At 46.2% G+C, this 20068-nt stretch overlaps 1 protein-coding gene across 4 annotated transcripts in view; it reads right to left on the minus strand.

Moving 5' to 3' along the window:
* Positions 1-20068, minus strand: part of GGT7 (gamma-glutamyltransferase 7) — a 53482-nt gene that overhangs the window by 14615 nt on the left and 18799 nt on the right. For all 4 annotated transcript variants that reach the window (XM_005295380.4, XM_024105085.3, XM_042858264.2 and 1 more), the window contains exons 4-10: positions 19590-19707; positions 18285-18352; positions 17060-17133; positions 14680-14873; positions 7629-7716; positions 5896-6023; positions 775-863 (exon numbers count right to left, since the gene is read on the minus strand). In XM_005295380.4, coding sequence (XP_005295437.2) covers positions 775-863; positions 5896-6023; positions 7629-7716; positions 14680-14873; positions 17060-17133; positions 18285-18352; positions 19590-19707 — 759 coding nt within the window. The remainder of the gene's footprint in view (positions 1-774; positions 864-5895; positions 6024-7628; positions 7717-14679; positions 14874-17059; positions 17134-18284; positions 18353-19589; positions 19708-20068) is intronic.

Here is a 20068-nt window from a genome sequence, read left to right on the forward strand (position 1 = left end):
TATTCATGAAAGCACTGTAGCATGTCTGTCCAACTGGAATCAGACCTTAGTGTGATTCCTTTGATATGTAAATAAGACCTTACTTCACTGTGTTCTTGTTATACAGAAAGGCCTTGTCTACACTAGCAAAATTACCCATTGTTGCCCATACAGGTCAGCAATGGCTGCAGCTGAACCAGCACTGAACATGGTGCAGTTGCAAGTGTAGACATCAACGAAGTGCATCCAGCCCCACTGCATTAATCATGGCTAAAACCTGCTTTGAGATATAAGAGACAATGTTTCAATTCCAGATTTGGCAGAGAGCATTAGGGAGACAGGAAGCGCCATTCTGGGTGTTGCGGGAAGGAGGGATCACAGACAGTGTCCTTAATGTACAACTTCTGATTGGCACTGGATGGGCTCAGATGGGAGGTAGGTGCCTCCGCCTGAGCCTCGGAGAACGGATTTTAGAGGGGTAAAAGTGGATGATCAACATCAGGGTTTAGCCTGTTACAGAAAGAATCTAAATTAGGAAACCACATTGTAACGCCCCATAATCTTTCAGGGCCAAATTTGTTTTTGCTCATGTGAATACGGGCTGTGTAATAACTGGATACTTTGGTCACCCCTGAATATAGCACAGCTCATGCTTCCCAAGGCCCTTTGGGAACTGGCCTTTCATCAGTGAAACAAAGACCCACAGAACAAGGACCAGATTTCATTGTACAACAGGATTATTACAATGATTCATATTCATTTATTCACCAAAGCATTCCTCATACTCAGACGTACCTGACCATGTCTTCTACACTATGGTAGATGGATGCGTCACAGACTGGGTCTCCCAAGCTGTTAGCTAGGTCCAGTGCTATTTTTAACGTCTAAAGTGAATACAAAGAAAGAATCAAAGAGAAACATTTAGATGGCCCCGGAAGTCTCACCTTCCATTGTCCAGATGGAGAGTGGCACTTACTCTTCCAGCATGTCGGATCCAGCTTCTGTTTTGCCCCAACTCCCTGCCTAGTAATCACCATCTTGAGCAGGAAGCCTTCACGGGTATTATAGTGTTGTTGCTTCAAAGGCAGATCTAGCTGATGAAGACAGCCTTTCCACAGGCCAGGTGTATGAAGCCAAGATTTCTTGCTATCCCTCAATGATCAGAAGTAAAGTGTACAGACAAGACAATCAAGGGACATGAGCTTTACATTGCAGGAGCATTACATGAAAGTGGGGTATACCCAACAATATTTGTAGAGCTGATGGCCAAGGTGAAATGTATGTACACAGTATCTGTTCATCTGACTCGTGCTAGCACACTCCCATGTAAACAGGTTTCAGAGTCTCCAACGAGAAACTGCAGAATTGGAATTAATTTGCAAACTGGACACCATTAAATTAGGCTTGAATAAAGACTGGGAGTGGATGGATCATTACACAAAATAAAAACTATTTCCCCGTGCTAATTTTTCCCCTACTGTTCCTCACACCTTCTCGTCAACTGTTGGAAATGGGCCATCCTGATTATCACTACAAAAGTTTTTTTTTCTCCTGCTGATAATAGCCCACCTTAATTGATTAGTCTCATTAGAGTTGGTATGGCAACACCCATTTTTTCATGTTCTCTGTGTATATATATCTTCCTACTGTATTTTCCACTGCATTCATCCGATGAAGTGGGTTTTAGCCCACGAAAGCTTATGCCCAAATAAATTTGTTAGTCTCTAAGGTGACACAAGTACTCCTTACTCCCATGTAAGAAACACAACCATCAATTCTATTACCTTCCCTCTACTTTCCAGCTGGGAATTACCACTTTCTGGAGCATTCATCACAACACCAAAAATCATGCCAGATTCCCATGAGACTCCTCCTGAGGGAGCTGCACATGCTCTTAATGCACAGTTCCACCAGCATCCCATTGCCACAAAACAGGAATTCGGGGGGTTTTTTTTGCTACCTCTATGTCACGCACGTGGCTTGAATGGAAAATTTTAACCCCAGAACATTTAAAGGGCCAGCATTTTAAAAGCACGATGGAGACATGCATGAGTGGTGCATGATTCCTGCATTTGTGGAGCCTGGGCATGAGCACCGGAAGCTCCCTAGAAGTGTGTGGGGGAGGGGAGGGGCGCACTGGTGCCTGGACCATGGCCCCACCCCCTTCTCTTCCCTGAGACTGTAGAACTGATGAATGAAATTGTTTTTAATTGTTCACTTTATTAATGTAACTTCATAAGTAAAGTTTTATGAATGAAACATTCATTCATAAAACCGGTTACCCCAATAACTGGCTAATTGACAAGATGTTTGTTAAGAGCCATAGCATTCAGCCAGCTGCCCTTGTAAGTTTCAGTTTCAATCCAATTGCTGCTTAAATCACTGAAACTTGCACTGTTTCAACATTGTAACTTCTGCTCACTGTTTGCCATTCATATACTTGTCTACATTGTAGCTTCTGTTCACTTTGTCATTCCTTACACTTGTCCATATTGTAACTCAAACTCCATTTTAAAACGCTCACTCCATTTTGTAAAAGCCTGTTGTAATCTTATTTAGTTTAGATGTGTGAATGAGGTATGTATGGATGATGGAATCAACCTCCAGCACCAGCCTGTCCTGATGAAATAGAGTTCAAACACCAACGGCTGAAGATGCACAGAACAGCCCTAACAAAGTAAGAAGAGTCCATCCTAAAAAGAAAAGAACAAAGGTACAATAGAAGGAAGATCAAAGTCAGGTCTGCGGCTGAAAGTCAGGTCTGCAATTGATGGGTGATCAATCACACCGAACCCAGAGGCAGCGTGACACAGCAAGACCGATGGACTCTGGATTCAAACTAAAAGCCTATAAAAAAGATGGGCGAGATGGAAGACTTTGGGTAACGTTCTGCTGCTAACATGGGAGGGCAGATCCAGCCCTTCCTTGTGCCCGGCGTTCCTGGCCAGTTAGCCGCCACAAGCTACGAACCCAAGCTGCGAAATCAAGCCACGGACTCAAGCTATGTTCAGGACTGGTAACTATACAGCAGCTGCAGAACATCTGATGTATGTGTGTGGATGAGTGTGTGTGTGTATAGGTATTAGTTATTGGTCACAAATCAAATTGTGTTTTCATAATAAATGTGGCATCTTTGCCTTATCCCCCAAAACGATCCTGTGTAGGTTTGTCTGCATAACAAGGCCCTCCCCCAGCTTGGTCTCCTCCCCCCCGAGGCTCCACCCCCACTCCACCCCATGCCCTGCTCCCACTCAGCCTTCTCCCCCGAAGTCCCCCCACCCATGTCTCTCCACCCTCTCTCCCAAGGCCCCCCCACCGCTCACACCTCTCTGCCCCTCCCCCAAAATCCCCCCGCCTACCGCTCTTTGGCGGGTGGGGGAGGCCTCGGGGGAGGGGGCAGAGAGGTGCAAGTGCTGGGCGGGGGACAGGCCTTGGGGGAAGAGGCAGAGCGGGGGGGGGGGGAAGAGGAGCAATGCAGGCAGCGCCATAGGGGAAGAGGATGACCTGGAACGGGGCCTCGGGGCAGAGCGCGGGCAAGGTTATATGGCCTGGGCGCCCTTTCGGTGCTCCAAAGGCATCCAGAGGGACGTGCGCCGCATCCTATTTGGGGAGGCTTAGCCTCCCCTGGCCTCTTATACCCGCCGCCCCTGGAGACAGGGCATCTTCATGAACACAGAAGCTTGCCAGGTGGGCCAAGCTTTCACACGTGGGCAAAGAAGATGTACCACCAAGAGCCAACTTATCCACCCACGTTTGAAAATGCAGCCCTGTGTGTTTAGCTCAATAAGCTGGTTTCAATTAACTACAGAAAGGAGGGAGAAGTGTTAGCCCAGAGCTAGTGTACATGCACATTTTGTTCCCTTCCAAAACTGTGGTGATTTGACTCAGGTTGATTGGCAGCTTCTTCGGATCAGGACAGCTTTATGATCCATTGCCGAAGGCAGCGTTGCAAGAACAAACGTGCTTTTCAGTCAAACAGGCAGGGGGGACAAAGACAAATGTATTGGGAGATTTCACTTTTAAGTTGGTGTTGCTTTCATTCTAGTTTCAAGTCATTGCTTAAGCCTTTAGATTTATAGCCCAAATGTCTATTATGTTTTGTCATGTGTGGTGCATAAACAATTCCTCTTTATGAGTTATAATTTATCTTCCGATGTACAATAAAAAAAATTCACTGTTGGAAAACTGCTGCTTTCCACTAGTCAAGACACTATGGGAGGGATTTTCCTTTGTGGGAACTAGCGGCCAAGGACAAGGCTTGTAAAAGCCCCTTAGGTGCCCAGAGAAGAATTCCCCCAGCCCCAGAACAGGCAGGACACAGGACAGCTAAGGCCCAGCTGGCAAGCCTTGCTTAAAGGTACTTTTCCTTCTGCTGTGCCTGGCCTCCACCTTCTGTGCTGCATTTCCAGTGGGTGCAGCACAGAATCTCAGCCAACAGCTTAGCAACGTTGCAATTTGCTTTAAGGCCCCAATTTGAAAAACCCCACTGATGTGTTGTAGACGTCTACCAACATACCTGCGCTCACAGATCAGGTAGTTAGGTGTGTATGTGGCTGCATACAAACCTGCAGTTATTTGCAGGGGCAAACTGCAGGCATAGAAAGGGAGACCAACAGTACTGGCAACCCCAAGTACTCAAAAAACATGACTCAGGCCCCCAACATCAGGAGATTGGCTTAAAAAACATGAGATTTTAAAAATAATAAATGTTGGTTCTTTTTATTTGCATTCTGGGTTTGGTGTTCTTGGGGTGCACTTGGGTCACATTTTCAGGCTTTTTTCCCACAAGTATGAGGGCTAGAATTTATTTTAAAAAAATGAAAGCTGAGGGTCTCAAATAATCACGTGACTCCAGAACCTGGGGCTTTACGGAAAAATAAAAACCACACCAAATATTGCTAGACTCACAATAAAATTGCAAGGGTTGGTACCACTGGAACAAATTAAGGCCCCTTTAAAAATCAGGACCCAAAATGTCTTTGCATTGCCACCAACATCAGAATAGATGTGTTTTAAAAGGTAAACTGCAAAGCCTTAAAAAAGGTTTTTAAAAATCACCCACTGTCACGTTCGCAGAGTTACTTCTCTGACTATAGCTTCACTTTGAATATTGTCTATTTACATCAGCTTATTTTACTCCAAATACCTGTTACGTCTCCGGTTACTGCTTCCTCCTCAGTTCAAGGCACTGAATTTGGATGCAAATCCCACTTACGCCCTGCCTTAAAAGCCAAATGCTTCAGACTGTGCTCAAGACTTATACAGGTCAAACCTGGGAGTTTGGGCTAATGAGTCTAGATCAAGCACTGCAGAATTTGGTACCTAGGACTTAAATAGTAAGGAGGGCCCTTTGCAAGATGGTGAATTCCATCCTATAGGGGTATTTATCTACACAGTGCTCACTAAAACTCCCAAAGTCCTATCCAGCAGGCACTGGGCTCACTGTAAAACCTGGGAAGGATTCAACGGAGTAGGCTTTTCTCTCGACTTCCAAATCCCAGTCACAAACATGAAGCATCTGCCTACAGGCTATAACACCGCCATCCCCTAAGAGTCCTCTGTTAAAGTCAATAACTAAGTGACTTGTTACACTGATCTAACAATGAGGAAATAGACAGAACTGTCCTCAGCCGTGGCAATGACTGCATACAGGAAATAAATGGCAATACAGCTGTTCCTTTGCAAGAAGTTTTGTTCAAGCAAAAGGGGTTCAGATAATCAAGAGACTCAGGAGTACCCTACAGTACCTGCATATGTCTGGTACAACGTCAAAGTCCAGATTTAAATCTTAGCAGGCTGTTTTCCCATTAACCCCAGCGGGAGTTTCCTATGTAAATTCTCTGCACAATCTTTAGGGAAATAAAGCCATTTTACATCAACACAGAAAACTCAGCCAAGTAGTTAGCCCAGTCTTACCTCTGTTATCCAATGGAGGGTATTTTCCCTGGTTACCTGGCTCGTGATATTAAAGCCCTCCAGGATATTTAGAGCTGTGATCAGTGCAGGACCCGCATGTGGAGGTGGAGGGCTGAGAACAAGATGACCTGTCAAGGTGAGAGGAGAGGAATACAGCTATTCACATTAGAAGCTGCTTTGTCAAGGTTTTATAGGACTGTTCTATCTTTAACACTTTACTGTGAGGAAAGGAAAACAATCATTTCAAATGTGGGAAGGTAATTATAGGAGATTTGAAAAAGATTTCTTAAAAGACAGGTGTCACAGGGTAGCTGGTCCCTGTGAGTAGACTATGCCCAGCTCCCCCTTGTCAGGGCAGGTGAGCCCAACTGAGACAGAGCTACACCTGAGCTCTAAAGGCCAGTCAGATGGTAGGAAGAGGAGGAGTGACTGAGGCAGGTTGTGCCCGGGGAGAGGAATCACAGAGGAGTGGCGCTAACTTTGGTGGTGTGTTCCTGGGGAGGTAGCCTGGGGGCTGGTGTTCCAGAAAGGAAACGGAGCTAGCAGAATGAGAGGCAGGGAGCTGCAGAGTCACTACTTGGCCACCCTATTCCAATAGGATAATGGCCCATTTTTCTCCTTTTTGATGGATAAAGATGACCTGGAAGGCTTTTTTCCTGCTTGTTTCTTACATTAGAAATTCAAATCTTGTCTATGTTGGGGAGTGGGGGTTGTGAAAGACTCTATGGGTGACTGGTGAACTTGTAGGTTTATGACCTCACAGGTCCAAGGAAGTAAAAGACAACTGAGTGTGAGGGAAAGGGATTTGTATTCCGTTTGTTTAAAACTCTGAGTCAGGTTGCCAGTTGCTGCAAACCAATGCAACCCCACAGACTGCAGTGAAGATGCACTGATCTACACTGGCTGAGAATCTGGCCCTTTATCTTTTGTTTGTTTTTGTAAAGAAACCTGTATCTCAAATGTCTGAATGAGCAGAAAAAAAAGAAAGGGTCATTTGTTAAAGATTCAACACCTTTCCCCTGCAATTAAAGGACGAGGAAGTTAAGGCTCCTCCAAGAAAGACCTCCAACAAAACAGACTGACCAGATTTCACAGTTCTGTTATGTTTACGATAAAAGAAAAACCAGGGGAAAAAATTACTCTTCAGGTCTTCTCTATCCACCATAAAAAGGCTCAAAAGGGCATAACCCCGTGTTTTTCCCCTTTGCAGACCACCTTTAAGGGCCATTTGCAAGCTGTACAAAACTCCTGGGCTATGACATGGCCTAGCTTACATCAGGATACAATATGGCATCAACATGTGGTCAAGTTGTGGCTCTGCGTGATGATGTTACATCAAAATGTCAACACTTGATTTCACAAGTCCCAAAGCTATCTGAGGGCTTGCCAATATCTCACAAGTGAGGATCAGAGTATACAGGCTTGTTCTGTCAAGGAAAACATGAACCTGTGTCAAATGCTGGAAGCATTCTTAACTTACTGATCATCACAGTCACTAGTTTGCAGCAGGAAGGTGACTGGGACAGTCTTAATGACCTAGGCGGGTCTGTACCCTGCGGACACAAGCCAGGACTTTGACGAGGGTTGCAGCTTAGTGGCTTTGCTGCCTCACACTCATTTCTCCCCTGGCTTTGGGGGGCAGTTCAGATTTACAGTTGCTAACTGATGCTATCACGTGCCATAGGATGTAGCAGCCTGTGCACCGGAGAGGCAGGGCTGTCAGGACACTTTACCTTGATACACCGTGTGGACTGGATTCTCCACTACAGCATTGTAGTTAATGAAGTCTTCTTCTAACAGGACTCCTCCATAGTTATGGACCTGAACAAAAGGGCAAGGCAGAGCATATCAAAGCAGCTGCGTCAGTGAGTATTGCAGTCAGCCTGCCACCCCAGTAAACAACATTGTATTCGGATTCTGGTTAAACACCAGTTTGCCTCTTATGATGATTTTTGGCTGTGGTGTTCAAAGCCTAAGAGAGTTAGGAGCCCATTGAATTTCAGTGGAATCTGAGTGCCTAACTGCCTTAGGTTTCCTTTGAAAATCCCATCCTTTATGACTAAAAACTGCTTTTGATCTCTCCCCCTACGCCCAAGTGTCAATACATTGAGAAGTCCTGTAGCCCAGCCCTATAGCATGCCCAGGTGATGGACACTATGAAACAGCTCTGCATCTCCCTCCATGGCATGATGGGGTGACAGGCACTGCTACAGCTCTGCAGACTTCCGTGGGGCGACCCAAGGGATGTATCTGGCCCATTGCCTTTAGTCTTCCTCCTCACATTTTCCAGAGTATGCACTTTTGCTTGCTCATTCTTCAAAAGAGACTTTTCCCCTAGGTTCCTTGCAGCATAAGAGTTCTCTCTCCTTTCATCCTTGGTTCTGTTCCTGTTTATTTCTCAGTCTCCTCTCCTCTATAGCAATGCCAGTGAAAGAGGGACATCTGGCTCCTTTTATTTTTAACTCCTCCTACAGACTGCTCGCTGCACATATCACTTGGCCAAAGCTATCCCATGGAGTAATGAGGCCTGCATCTCAGCCCTGGAGCCCATTAGATACCTCTGCAGTACTCATTATTATAATGAGGATACTTGGCTCTTCTCTAGTGCTTTTCATCTGAGGATCTCGAAGTGCTTGACAAATATTAATTAATTATGCCTCAGAACTACTGCAGAGACAGGCGTGACCTGAAATGTTCAGCTGTGGTTCTGCTCAGAAGTGTCTGGATGTGGGGTTTTGGTTCTGGGAAGAAAATGCAATTTTTTTAAACAGTGAAGGTGATCAGAACAGATTGCCAAGGAGAGGAAGGCTGGTCCAGTGGTTAAGCCACTTGGACTTGGGAAACCTGGATTCAATTCCCTGCTCTGCCACAGACTGCTTGTGTGACCCGGGGCAAGTCACTTAGCTTCTCTGAACTTCAATCCCACATATGTAAAATGGAGATAATAGCACTGCCCTACCTCCCTGGCGTGGTGTGAGGCTAAATAGATTAAATATTGTGAGGTACACAGATAATACTGCCATGGAGGCCATGTCAGTGTGACACTCTGCGCCCTATAGTCACCATGATGGTATAATTATTATATGTTTTGTACACAGTATGCCTCATTTTAAAAGTTTCAATCTGTTGAACATTAACATCCTGTTAAGTTGTATATGCTATCACTGTATAGGAAGTTAGGACGTTTGGCTCTGTATGTGCCACTGAAACATGTTGTGAGGTTGGGAACACCCACAAGCAGCCTTTCAGGTACAACAATAAAAAGGCCAAACAATGTTAATGGCCCCTTGAAGAGAATCAAACACTTACAAGGATTACCCCAGGAACTGTATAGAATGGAAACCTCTCAGAGATAGCACGTACCCAAATGGAGACTGTTTGACTCATGTCCCAGCAAAAGATCTTTCCAGCAAGCTGGAAAAAGATATAAAAGGGGGAAGTGACATCATCACTTGGCCTCACTCGCCCTACAACTCAACACCTGAAAACACCTGAGGAACAAAGACTGAATTGCGAAAATAAGAGTCCCAGGCAGGACAGAAGAATTCCTGTCTGTGTATACAAAAGCTATAATCTGTTTATATAGCTAACAGGGTGAGACACTGCTTGATTCAAATCCTATCTAGTTTATAAAGCTTAGATTACGTTTTTGTTTATTTCTTAGGTAATCTGCTTTGATCTGTATATTCACTACTTATAATAACTTCAGATCTATCTTTCTGTAGTTAATAAATCTGTTTTATATTTTTACCTACAACAGTGTGATTTGCTTGAAGTGCTTGAGGGAATCTGTTCAGGAACAAAACTGGTGCTTTGTCCTCTCCACTTTGAGGGAGGGGTGGACTGGGAAATAAACTTATACTGGTCAGGCTTTTGACCAGGGCAAGATGGTTCAGCTCTAGGGTCCCAGCAGTGGTGAAGCCAGGTTTTAGCAGCAGGGGGAGTGAACACAAAAAAAGGCACTACCCACCGCAAAGGAAAAAAAAAATGAAAGAAAAACCCTGACCGACCCGCTGCTGAAGTGCCGCCGAAGACCTGGCGTGGTTGAAGGACCCGCCACCGAAGTGCCACTGAAGATCCGGAGTGCCGGCGGGTGAGTAAAAATTAAAAAGGCACCACTTTTCTGCTCAGTGGGAGCGGCTGCTACTGGGTCCGCTACTGTGGAGCTGGGGGAGAAGCCTTCATATAACTGCAGTTGGGTATGTCCCTGCCTGTGTAAAGGTTTGTGTAAATGCAGGACCGGGAGCAGTCTGCAGCTTGTCACAGCATCACAGTGAGTAAGGGAGCCCAGGCTGGAATGCCAGAGGGTTCTGCAGTACCTCAGTTCCAGGTTGTACCCCAGCGAAACCCATCACAGTCAGTAAAAAAGACAGAAAGGCAAGAGATGTGATGGCTGCTCCATTACTTGGCATCTTTGACTCAAGACCAGATGCCTTTCTTGAAGATATACTCTAGGTCAAGTACAAATTATTGGGCTCACGAGGGCTTACTGACAGGGAAGGGAGGGGCAGCTCCCTTCACTCCAGGAGTGATTGTGTGAAATTCCATGGCCGGTGTTTTACAGAAGGTCAGAGCTGAGCGTGTGTACTCACAAAATCCTCGGACTCTTACAACTGAACACACACAGGCCTGGCTCCCTGCACTTCTGTCCGTATAAATGAGAGTAAATCCACTGAGGTCAATGGAGCGACACCAGTGTATGATGCGGTACGAGACCAGGCCCATGGTTGCTCTAGCTAGTGCTTTGGTTTTCCACCCCAAAAAATCAGACTAAGCAGACTCTGCAGTTCTGGGCTCTGGTTTTTCATAATGACCCACTCAACGTAGCGAGAGGATACCGTCTCAGGTGGAACCATTAACAGATGAAACACAGGAGCAGGAGAGTTAATGCTTCCCCATGCGGGGCATGTTCATCTGGGGCACAAACAGCCTGACGGGCACGTGCAAGTCAGGGTTTGCACTCACATGCAGTGCAGCATGCGTACGCATCATCTCGTCTGCCTAAGACGTGCAAATTCCCACCTGCGCTTGCCCCTTTGAAAACGTGGTCCATAGTTTTAATCCCCACTCCCTGCACCAAGTGATAGATGCATCCCCAAAGATAAAGGCCCTAATTCAACTGCGTTACGCTCCAGTAGAGCCACTGAAATCATTTGGCCACTGACTTGCACCAGCTGAGGATCTAGCCCAGTGGAGTCACACCAGCATAAAACTGAGTACAGCAGCTGCTAACCAGGCAAAAGGAGCGTGAACGATATGCAAAGGGGAGCAGGCATCTGATAAACAAACAGAGGTCATATCAAATTCCCAGAACAACACTCTTCCCACCTGTGCCTTTCTGTATTAGGAGGGGAAAAAGGGATCTGGTGTCTTGCAGACTTACCCGAGGGCACATCTTAAATGTCGTTTGTTCAATCAGAACAACAAACCACTTGAAGCTTATCTGTAAGCTCAGTACTTTGCTCTTCTGTGCAGAGTAGGCTTTAATCAGGAGCTTAACTCCATTGCCGGGCATATTTTTTTGTGCTCCCAATCCTTTGCTTTACTCCTGTTTACAGAGCTCCCTCGCTTTGCCTGGCAGCCACTTCTTTGCAATTCTGCAGCAGCAGAGGGTTGCGGGGAGGATGGGTAACGAAACAGGGATTAGCACAGCATAGAGATGTGAGCTGTTCCCCCTTCTTGGAGATATGGAGAAAGGCCCAAGAACTTGTTGCAAGTTCTGTGTGATTACTCTACAAACAGCAGCTTTTCACACTCAGGCCATGGCATTTTGGGAGCACTTGTAAAATGAACGTAACCCTGGGAAGGGAATAACTTTCAGGGTCATATGGCAGGGATCACCACTCTCCAGCGAAATCTGGAAGTGCAGCTTCTGTGCATGCAATTTATTCTTTAATGCTTATTTTAACACAGATGACAAAGATAACAAAAATAGCAAAGAGACGAAAGGTATCTAATCTGGAGTAAAAAGTCAGTATCAGATTTTGAGACCAGATAAGTAAGATCAAACATTTTCATTACTAAAGGCAAAGAGTAAAATATAACAATCTTTGACGAGTTAAAGAGATTTGCCTATATTGTGAAATAATGGTCATTTTGCAATTCAGCCCCAGTTTGGAGTTCTTTGTAAAGAAAGATCATATGCTAATCACCAGAATTATTCCTTTTCGGGAAAAGGAAGAGGAAGAAAAAGACCTAAGAAAAGCCCAAAAATAAGTAAAAGAAGGTAGGAGAGGAATGATAGGACAGAGAGGAGAGGGGGAAAAGGGAGAGAGGGAGGGGATACATTGGAAAGATGGGAGGGAACTATGATCTCAGGGAGCACTACAAAACACAAGGTTGCCTGATGGGTACGGCTACAATTTAGTCATAGGTATTTTTAGTAAAAAAGTCATGGACAGGTCACGGGCAATAAACAAAAATTCACAGCTGTGACCTATCCATGACTTATACTATACCCTTGACTAAATCTTGGCGGGGGAGGGGGTGCTGCTACCTGGGGGCGCTACTGCAGGGGGTGCCCTGGGGGGCAGCCGCTGTGGGAGGGGCCGGGGGACCGCTGCTGTGGGAGGCACATCCCAGGGGGCTGCTGCTAGGGTGGTCCCCACAGCCAGCTGCACCAGCCACTGCTCGGGTGGTCCCTGGGGCCAGCTGCCCAGGGCCGTCCAAGCAGCAGCCAGTGTACCTGGCCCCAGAACCAGCTGCTTGGGTGACCCTGGGGTCAGCCACACTGGCTGCTGCAAAAGTCACGAAGGTTGCAGAAAGTCACGGAATCCGTGACTTCCGCGACATCCGTGACAGACACGGAGTCCTACTAATGAGCAATTTAAATGATTATTCTGATAATTCCAGAAATGGGGACCATACATCCATACACTTGCTTGTGTCTACTGCAAACCGTTATTGGTTCCATGGCCGCCAGGCTCCCCAAGTCAGAGTACCATTCTGTGACAGTTGGGTGCACTTAGGACTGCCACCAGGTAGAGTTAAACATTTGGCTCTGATCAGAGCTCTATGCAGCCCACATTTTTTCCCAAGGATGTGAGGTTCCAAGATGGATTGGTTAGGCCTAGGATAGTGTGGCCAGCCTGCATTTCCACTAGGGTGGAGAGAAAGAAATTTCACTGTTTACCTCAGTCCAGAAAAGACAGATCACAGGGCAATCCCATAATATGTGGTGTATGTTAGCACTGAAGTGCAGCAATTTTAAACATGAAGTCACTTAGAAACTGGAACTTTTCATCTTTGTTCCTTTTCTTCAGACCTCCCTTCCCCCTGTGGCACTGCCGAACCAGAGGGGGCAACGGAGAACTTTCTGAACATGGTAGCCTCATTACAGCAAGTAGAACGCAGCTCAGAGCAGTCCAAGATGGCGACTGAATAGCTGGATGAGTCATTGAGCACAGGCTATCATGACCTCTTGTTTATGTATCAGCATGGCAAAAAATAATACATGCTGCTTCTCTAGTGCCGTTCGTTGAGAATCCCAAAGCATTTTAAAAGCATTAGTTAAGCATCACAACAGCCCTGATTACCAACTCCCTTTTACAGATGGAGAAACTGAGGCACTGAGTGATTAAGCCCCATATTTTCAAAAGAGCCCCCTAATTTTGGTTGTCCAACGTTAGACCCTCTGGCCTGATTTCCAGAGGTGCTAAGCATTTGTACATCCCACTGATCTCAGCTGGGGATGCAGGTGTCCTCGGTAGCTCAGGCCCTATATAAAAATAAAGTTAGGCACCTAAAATTAGAGGCCACTTTTGAAAGTTGGTGCCTAAGTGACTTGCGCAGGGTCACGCAGTGAGGCAATGGCAAGCCCAGGAGAAAACCCAGAATTCCTGACTCATAGTTCAGTGTTCTAACCAAAAGATAATGCGCGCTCCTTTATAAATCAAGCCGGTATTTATAGGACTGCAGGAATCTCCTGTCTGTAGAAGTTACTAACATATCAAAACTAAAGCAGAGCAGCTGAGTAATGAATTGTGAGTGTGGGCAAAGGCTGGGTAGCACTGGCACCTCTCTGAACAGCAACTTACACAAAACCACATCAGTGGTCACCAGGGAAAATTTGGCTACATTAACTATGGTTGTGACTCTGATTCAGACGCTTTGAAAAGGTTCAGGGAATGGGGTCTTCATGGGTGAGGACTTTCACCTCAAGGTCCCCAGTTCAAATACCCCAAAGCTGTTACTGACTGAAAATCATTACCATCTGATAGCTTTTTGGTGTGCAAAGAGTTAGTAGCCTCATTTAGTGGCCAGTTAGTAGCCTCATTTGGTGGCCAAATGGAGGACTGTTCTCTAAGGCCTTCCAGCACTTTTCCTAGGACCTAAATGTCCTCCAAAACTTTAACCATTCAATCCTTACAGCCTAGTCCCATCAAATGTAATAGGGATTAAACAAATAGGGGTTCTCCAGACATGACTGTAAAAACCTATCGAATTTAAGAGAATTAGATCCTTTCTGTAGTTTCTCGGGGACATTTTGACAGAGGAAAGAGTAGATTTCACTTTCATAGGTGATAGTGCCACTTCATTGGTCACTTATCCTGGTTTAAGTCGGATTAACTCCACTGAAGTCAATGGAGTTACACAGAGGTGGGAGAAAAAGTGAGCGCCAAATTTTTATTTTTAAATCACTCGAGTCAAAACTGACTACTGCTCACCCTCAGGATGCGTCCGTCCACATTTAAAACAAGGAACAGCTAGGTGGCACCATTATCTGTGCTAGGTTGCACTAACTATGCAATAATCCATGTGCAGATAAGTACAGACATAGCTCACCTCAGAAATGATCTCCTGGGTTAGGTTTCCATCATAGAAGGCCGAGACCCCTTCTGAGCCAATGAGATCCAAAATGGTGGCTAGATCAAGTCGCCTCACAAACATTCCAGGCAACAAAGGCTGGCCGTCTGGAAGGAAAGTCTCTCTGAATTTGTCAGAGTAGTTCAGCTCCTTCAGTTCAGTGATAGCTCTGGCTGTAGCAAGAAAGATAACAGCGGTATTACAGGAGGAGACCACCTAGGACATTCAGATCACCCCCAGAGACCAGCTGAAGAAGATGGCCGCCAATGATGCATCTACAACCTGTATAGTTCTGCTCTCTGGTTTGTTAAGAGAGGTGTGTGTGTGAACGTGAGAGGGATTCCCATCCATTGCCCTCTTTGAAAAGTGACAGATAGTCATGGATCATAAGGGCAATAGGATCATCATGTGACCAGTCAACAGTAGGAGATGGGTTGTCTTGTGGCTATAGCGTGAGATTTGGATTAGGGGTCAGGATTGCATTGCTGGATCAGCCACAGATTTGCTGTGTGTCCTTGGGAAAGACACATTGGTCTGCATTTGTTGTGCATGCTTGAGTGCACATACTGCACTTTCCCACATTGTGTATGGAGAGTGTTTGATGCATGAACATAAAGGCAAGCGTAAGTGTGCAAGTCCCCTGCCTGGAGTTGGACCAGTAGATCCACAGGCACTGTGGCTGGCACTAGGAGGTCTAATTTGCTTCTTCCTCTCCTACCCTGGCCTGTTGCACCTTGACCTCCACCCATTAAGAACTCCACTGCTTTAGGCAGCATAGGAGTGCCCAGTATAAGCGCAGTCCCAGCCTGCTGCCAATGCTCATAAGAACATAAGAACGGCCATACTGGGTCAGACCAACAATGGTCCATCTAGCCCAGTATCCTGTCTTCTGCCAGTGGCCAATGCCAGATGCTTCAGAAGGGAATGAACAGAACAGGTAATCATCGAGTGATCCATCCTGTCATCCACTCCCAGCTTCTGGCAAACAGAGGCTAGCAACACGTCAGAGCATGGGGTTGAATCGCCGCCCATCCTGGCCAATAGCCATTGGTGGACCTGTCCTCCATGAACTTGTCTAATTCTTTTTTGAACCCAGTTATAGTTTTGGCCTTCACAACATCCCCTGTCAATGCGTTCCGCAGGTTGACTGTGCGTTGTGTGAAGAAGTATTTCCTTCAGTTTGTTTTAAACCTGCTGCCTATTAATTTCATTGGGTGACCCCTAGTTCTTGGGTTATGTGAAGGAGTAAATAACACTTCCTTATTCACTTTCTTCACACCAGTCAAGATTGTATAGATCTCTAGCATATCCCCCCTTCATCATCTCTTTTCCAAGCTGAAAAAACAGTCTTTTTAAATCTCTCCTCAGACCGAAGCTGTTCCATACCCCTAATCATGCTCCGTTCCAGCAGGTCAGCTTTCTTTGGGTATGTCTACACTGCAGCTAAAAACCTGTAGCTGGCCCGTGCTCACTGACTCAGACTCATGGGGCTCTGGTTGCAGGGCTGTTTAACTGCAGTGAAGACATTCGAGCTCTAGGACTCTGTGAGGTGGGAAGGTCCCAGAGCTCAGGCTACAGCCTGAGTCCAAACGTCTACACAACAATTAAAAAGCCCCGCAGTCTGAGCCCCACAAGTCCAAGCCAGCTGGTACGGGCCAGCCGTGGATGTCTAATTGCAGTGTAGACAGATCCTTTTTGACACCATCTGGCCATCTGCAGCTTCCCCAGCAGAGGGGCCATGCTCTAGTGAATGTGCCAGTGTAAAGTGACAAAGAGTCCTGTGGCACCTTATAGACTAACAGACGTATTGGAGCATAAGCCTTCGTGGGTGAATACCCACTTCGTCAGATGCATGTGAAATGTGTAAAGTGAATCAGGACTCCAGCTTCAGTTCAGGAAAAGTCTATTGCTAGCATAGGAGTGTCCACTCAGAAAATTATGGGAAAGACGTGTTTGAACATTAGGATGAGAGGTGCCTCAGTAACAAGACAGATTAGATCAGATAAATACATGGATTTGCACTGCATTCGTCCGCACTATCAATGGGAGAACTCCCAGAGACTCCAATAGTGCAGGATCTGACTCCATGTTTCCAACATGCTATTTCTAACGAGAGATCAGCCCAAACCAAAGAGTCCATCTAGGAAAGATCCACTCTGGATCTTTCATTCTCTGCTGTTCAGATTCTAACCCTGATGCAGTGCATTTCCCTGTCTGAAGGCCATTAAATTCCAGGAAGTTAACCCCCATCCACATTCCAAACACATAAATGCAGTCCCCTTCTTCCTTAACATATGCAGGAGGAAATACTTCCTGGCATACATCACATAGTACCCCTTTGCTGCGTTAAGGTGCTCACCCAAGTCATGCGTGACATTGAATCCATCCTGCGCAATGCTAGCAGCAAGGCCCAAAAGTTCTGACCATGGGAGTCTGGCGAAGAAGAAAACACAAAGAGGAATCTGCATTTGACATGGAAACACAGTAAAAGCAGAGCTGTCTTCAGGGGACTAGCACTGGGGTTAGGACAGGGGTAAAGTCAGGATATGTTTTGTTGGAAGTCTCTTTGTTGCAGCCAGAGAACAGAACTGAGACACTGCCCCCTCTCTGTAGCCTTGGGAAGTCACTTAACACCTTCCCTCCATGCACCATCTATAAAATGGAGGTAATAAGATTGAGCTACTGCACAGGGGTGGGTGCGAGGATTCATTGAGTAGAGCTGATCAGAAAACAAAATACTTTCCATGAACGTTTTTGAATGAAGCATTTTGCAGAATTTTTTGAGAAAATGAAAACCAGAAAAAAAATCAGTTTTTGAACAATTATTTTTTTTTTTCATTTTAAACTCACTTCCTTGCTTATTTTTCCCCTGCAAATGGCAGAGAGAAAGGGATGGATCCCAAACTTTTCAATTTTCATTTCTTTGTCGAAAACCCAGAAAATTTCAACCAAAATGAAATGTTTTGTTTTGGCCAAACCTTCTTTTTTTTTGGTGGGCGGGGTGGGGGTGGGAGGGAACAAAATCAATCTGTTCTATTAGTTAATTAGATTTTTATCTAAGTCTGTGGTCTGGTTTTTACAGGGCTCAAGTGCCCTTAGCTGCCACTGAAGTCAATGAGAGTTGAAGTGCTCAGGTCATCTGAAAACTGGGCCACAGACATGTGACTGCAGGCACATCTGTGATAACTGCACATGCAAATCAGTCCTGTGATTGCATTTGTGAAATTCTGAAAACCCCAGCCAGTGTTTGTAAAGTGCACTAGGGACAAAAAGTGGTATAAAAGTGCTGCACTTCAAAGGGAGAGACCTGGAAAACAACATGTCCCAAGGGAAAGTGAATCAGTACCTTATCCAAGAATATCAAGAGAGTCCTGTTGCAGGGTGAGCTGAGGGGACAGAGTTTACAGGGCCCTGCCAACAGCAAGATCCTATGACCATGGAACCCACCCTAGAGCTGAATCTGCCACTGACCAGAGATTACAGCGTGAGCAGCTGACGAATTGGAATAAGTAGGTGTTTTATCCTGCAATACCTTTCAGTAGAGTGCACTCTGTGCAGAGCTAAACCATATGAAATATTCTTACCTTCCATGTGACTGATGTGCCTTGTGCATTCCTTGTATCATGCCTGGCACCCCCACCAGGAGACCCGGCTGGACAAAAGAAAGCACAGAAAGGAAGAGTCAAGTCGCCCTAAGGGCACCGTCTCCGATTACCATAAAGGAGAGGCCATCGCTCATCATACAAAAGGGTCTTAGCATATTTTCCATATGAAGTGAAAGACGCTAAAGATGCCAGAAATTTAGATACAAGGGTTGGTGACAACACAGTTAAGGAGTAAAACCCTTTGGGAAGAAAGTGGGGCAAATTCATTCCGGATATAACCCCAATGAAGCCAATGGGATGAATTCAGTCCCGTGACATGCAGCCTTTTCTATTTATCTGTCTAACATTTTGGATATTTCTAAAAGTATGTCTACAAGGCCAAAAAAAATTAATCGCACAGCAGTGAGTCACAGAGCCTGGGTCTACAGCCTCTGGCTGGCGATGCTTGCGCTATGGTGCTAAAAATAGCCATGCAGACATTCATGCTCAGGCTCTGAAACCAACCCCCTCCCTGGGCTTCAGAGCCCAGACCCATTTGTCTACATGGCTATTTTCATCTCCATAGTGTGAGCCCAAATCTGTAGACCCAGGCTCTGAGACTCGCTACTACCCGGGTTTTTGCCATGTAGACATAGCCTCAGGCTCCTATCTCCTTGGTATCTCACTCTCGGAAGTAGACTGTTCTTACTTAATTTCCCTTATCCCCAAGCAGGACTCAGTTTACTCATTTCCAGTCAGACTTGCTGGCTCAAGGGATTTCTACGTTGCACATGAAACATTTCCCCTCTAGGCCACCAGGGCTAATCTGGGCTGGCTCAATAATGGAAAGACGGTCATCATCACGTGTTCTGTGGCCTATGAAGAACAAGTGGGTGAGTCTCCGTTCAGCTCCTAGTGGACAAAAACCTAGAGCTCCTCGTAGTCAGTTACAAAAACCACCATCAGAACTGAGAAACCCTCCCCTGCTGTTGGCAGGCTCAGGAGAGTGGGTCATGGAGACCGAACTCCCCTCTCAGCCCTGGAACGAATGGCTCCAGGGTCGGACTGAGGAGCGGTGTGGGGGTGAGGATGCTTGACCTGTGTTTGTACCTGTTCTGTGAAGAGGGGATTTGATACGCCAGCACCTTTCACCCAGGCTAAATTCCCCTCTGAGTAACAGGCATCCCACCACTCTCTGCACATACATTATTGCCGGGAATCGGGGTTAGTGGGGACTGGAAGAAGACATGGGAACGTTAGCAAGGAAGCCCCACGAAAAGAAAATATAAAGGTTCTCCAGCCCACCTTCAGCTCCCAGGTCTTCCGAAGGCCTTCCTCCTGGATCCCAAAAGGGGCTGTCTCTCGGAAGTCAATCACCTGACTCTCGTTCTTCCGGATATCGTGGACCAGCATCACTCCCCCCCTGCAAAGGAAGAGCACATTGGGCATACAGAGCTCCTTGCTGTCCACTGGAGTCCCCGAGCACTTACTAATGCAGCTGTGAGCCTGTACCCCACCCCTGCCACCAAATCCCCTCTGCAGGGACATGGGGGGAGCAGAGGGATCTGGGGTTCAGTGCCACTGAGCTTATACAAATGGCATCCTCTTACTCAGCTGTTGAACTGTTCTGCTCCCTGCACGTTGGGTCCTATCTGCTGACTTCATAGGCGCACACAAGCATTTACTCCTGGCAGGCCGGCAGAGCCATCACAGCCAGGGGAGAGTGACTTGGAGGCTGTTCAGTTTTGTGCAACTTCACCTAACCTGTTAGCTGATGCCAATGA

Source organism: Chrysemys picta, chromosome 13, assembly GCF_011386835.1.
Source record: "Chrysemys picta bellii isolate R12L10 chromosome 13, ASM1138683v2, whole genome shotgun sequence".
Lineage (NCBI taxonomy): Eukaryota > Metazoa > Chordata > Testudines > Emydidae > Chrysemys > Chrysemys picta.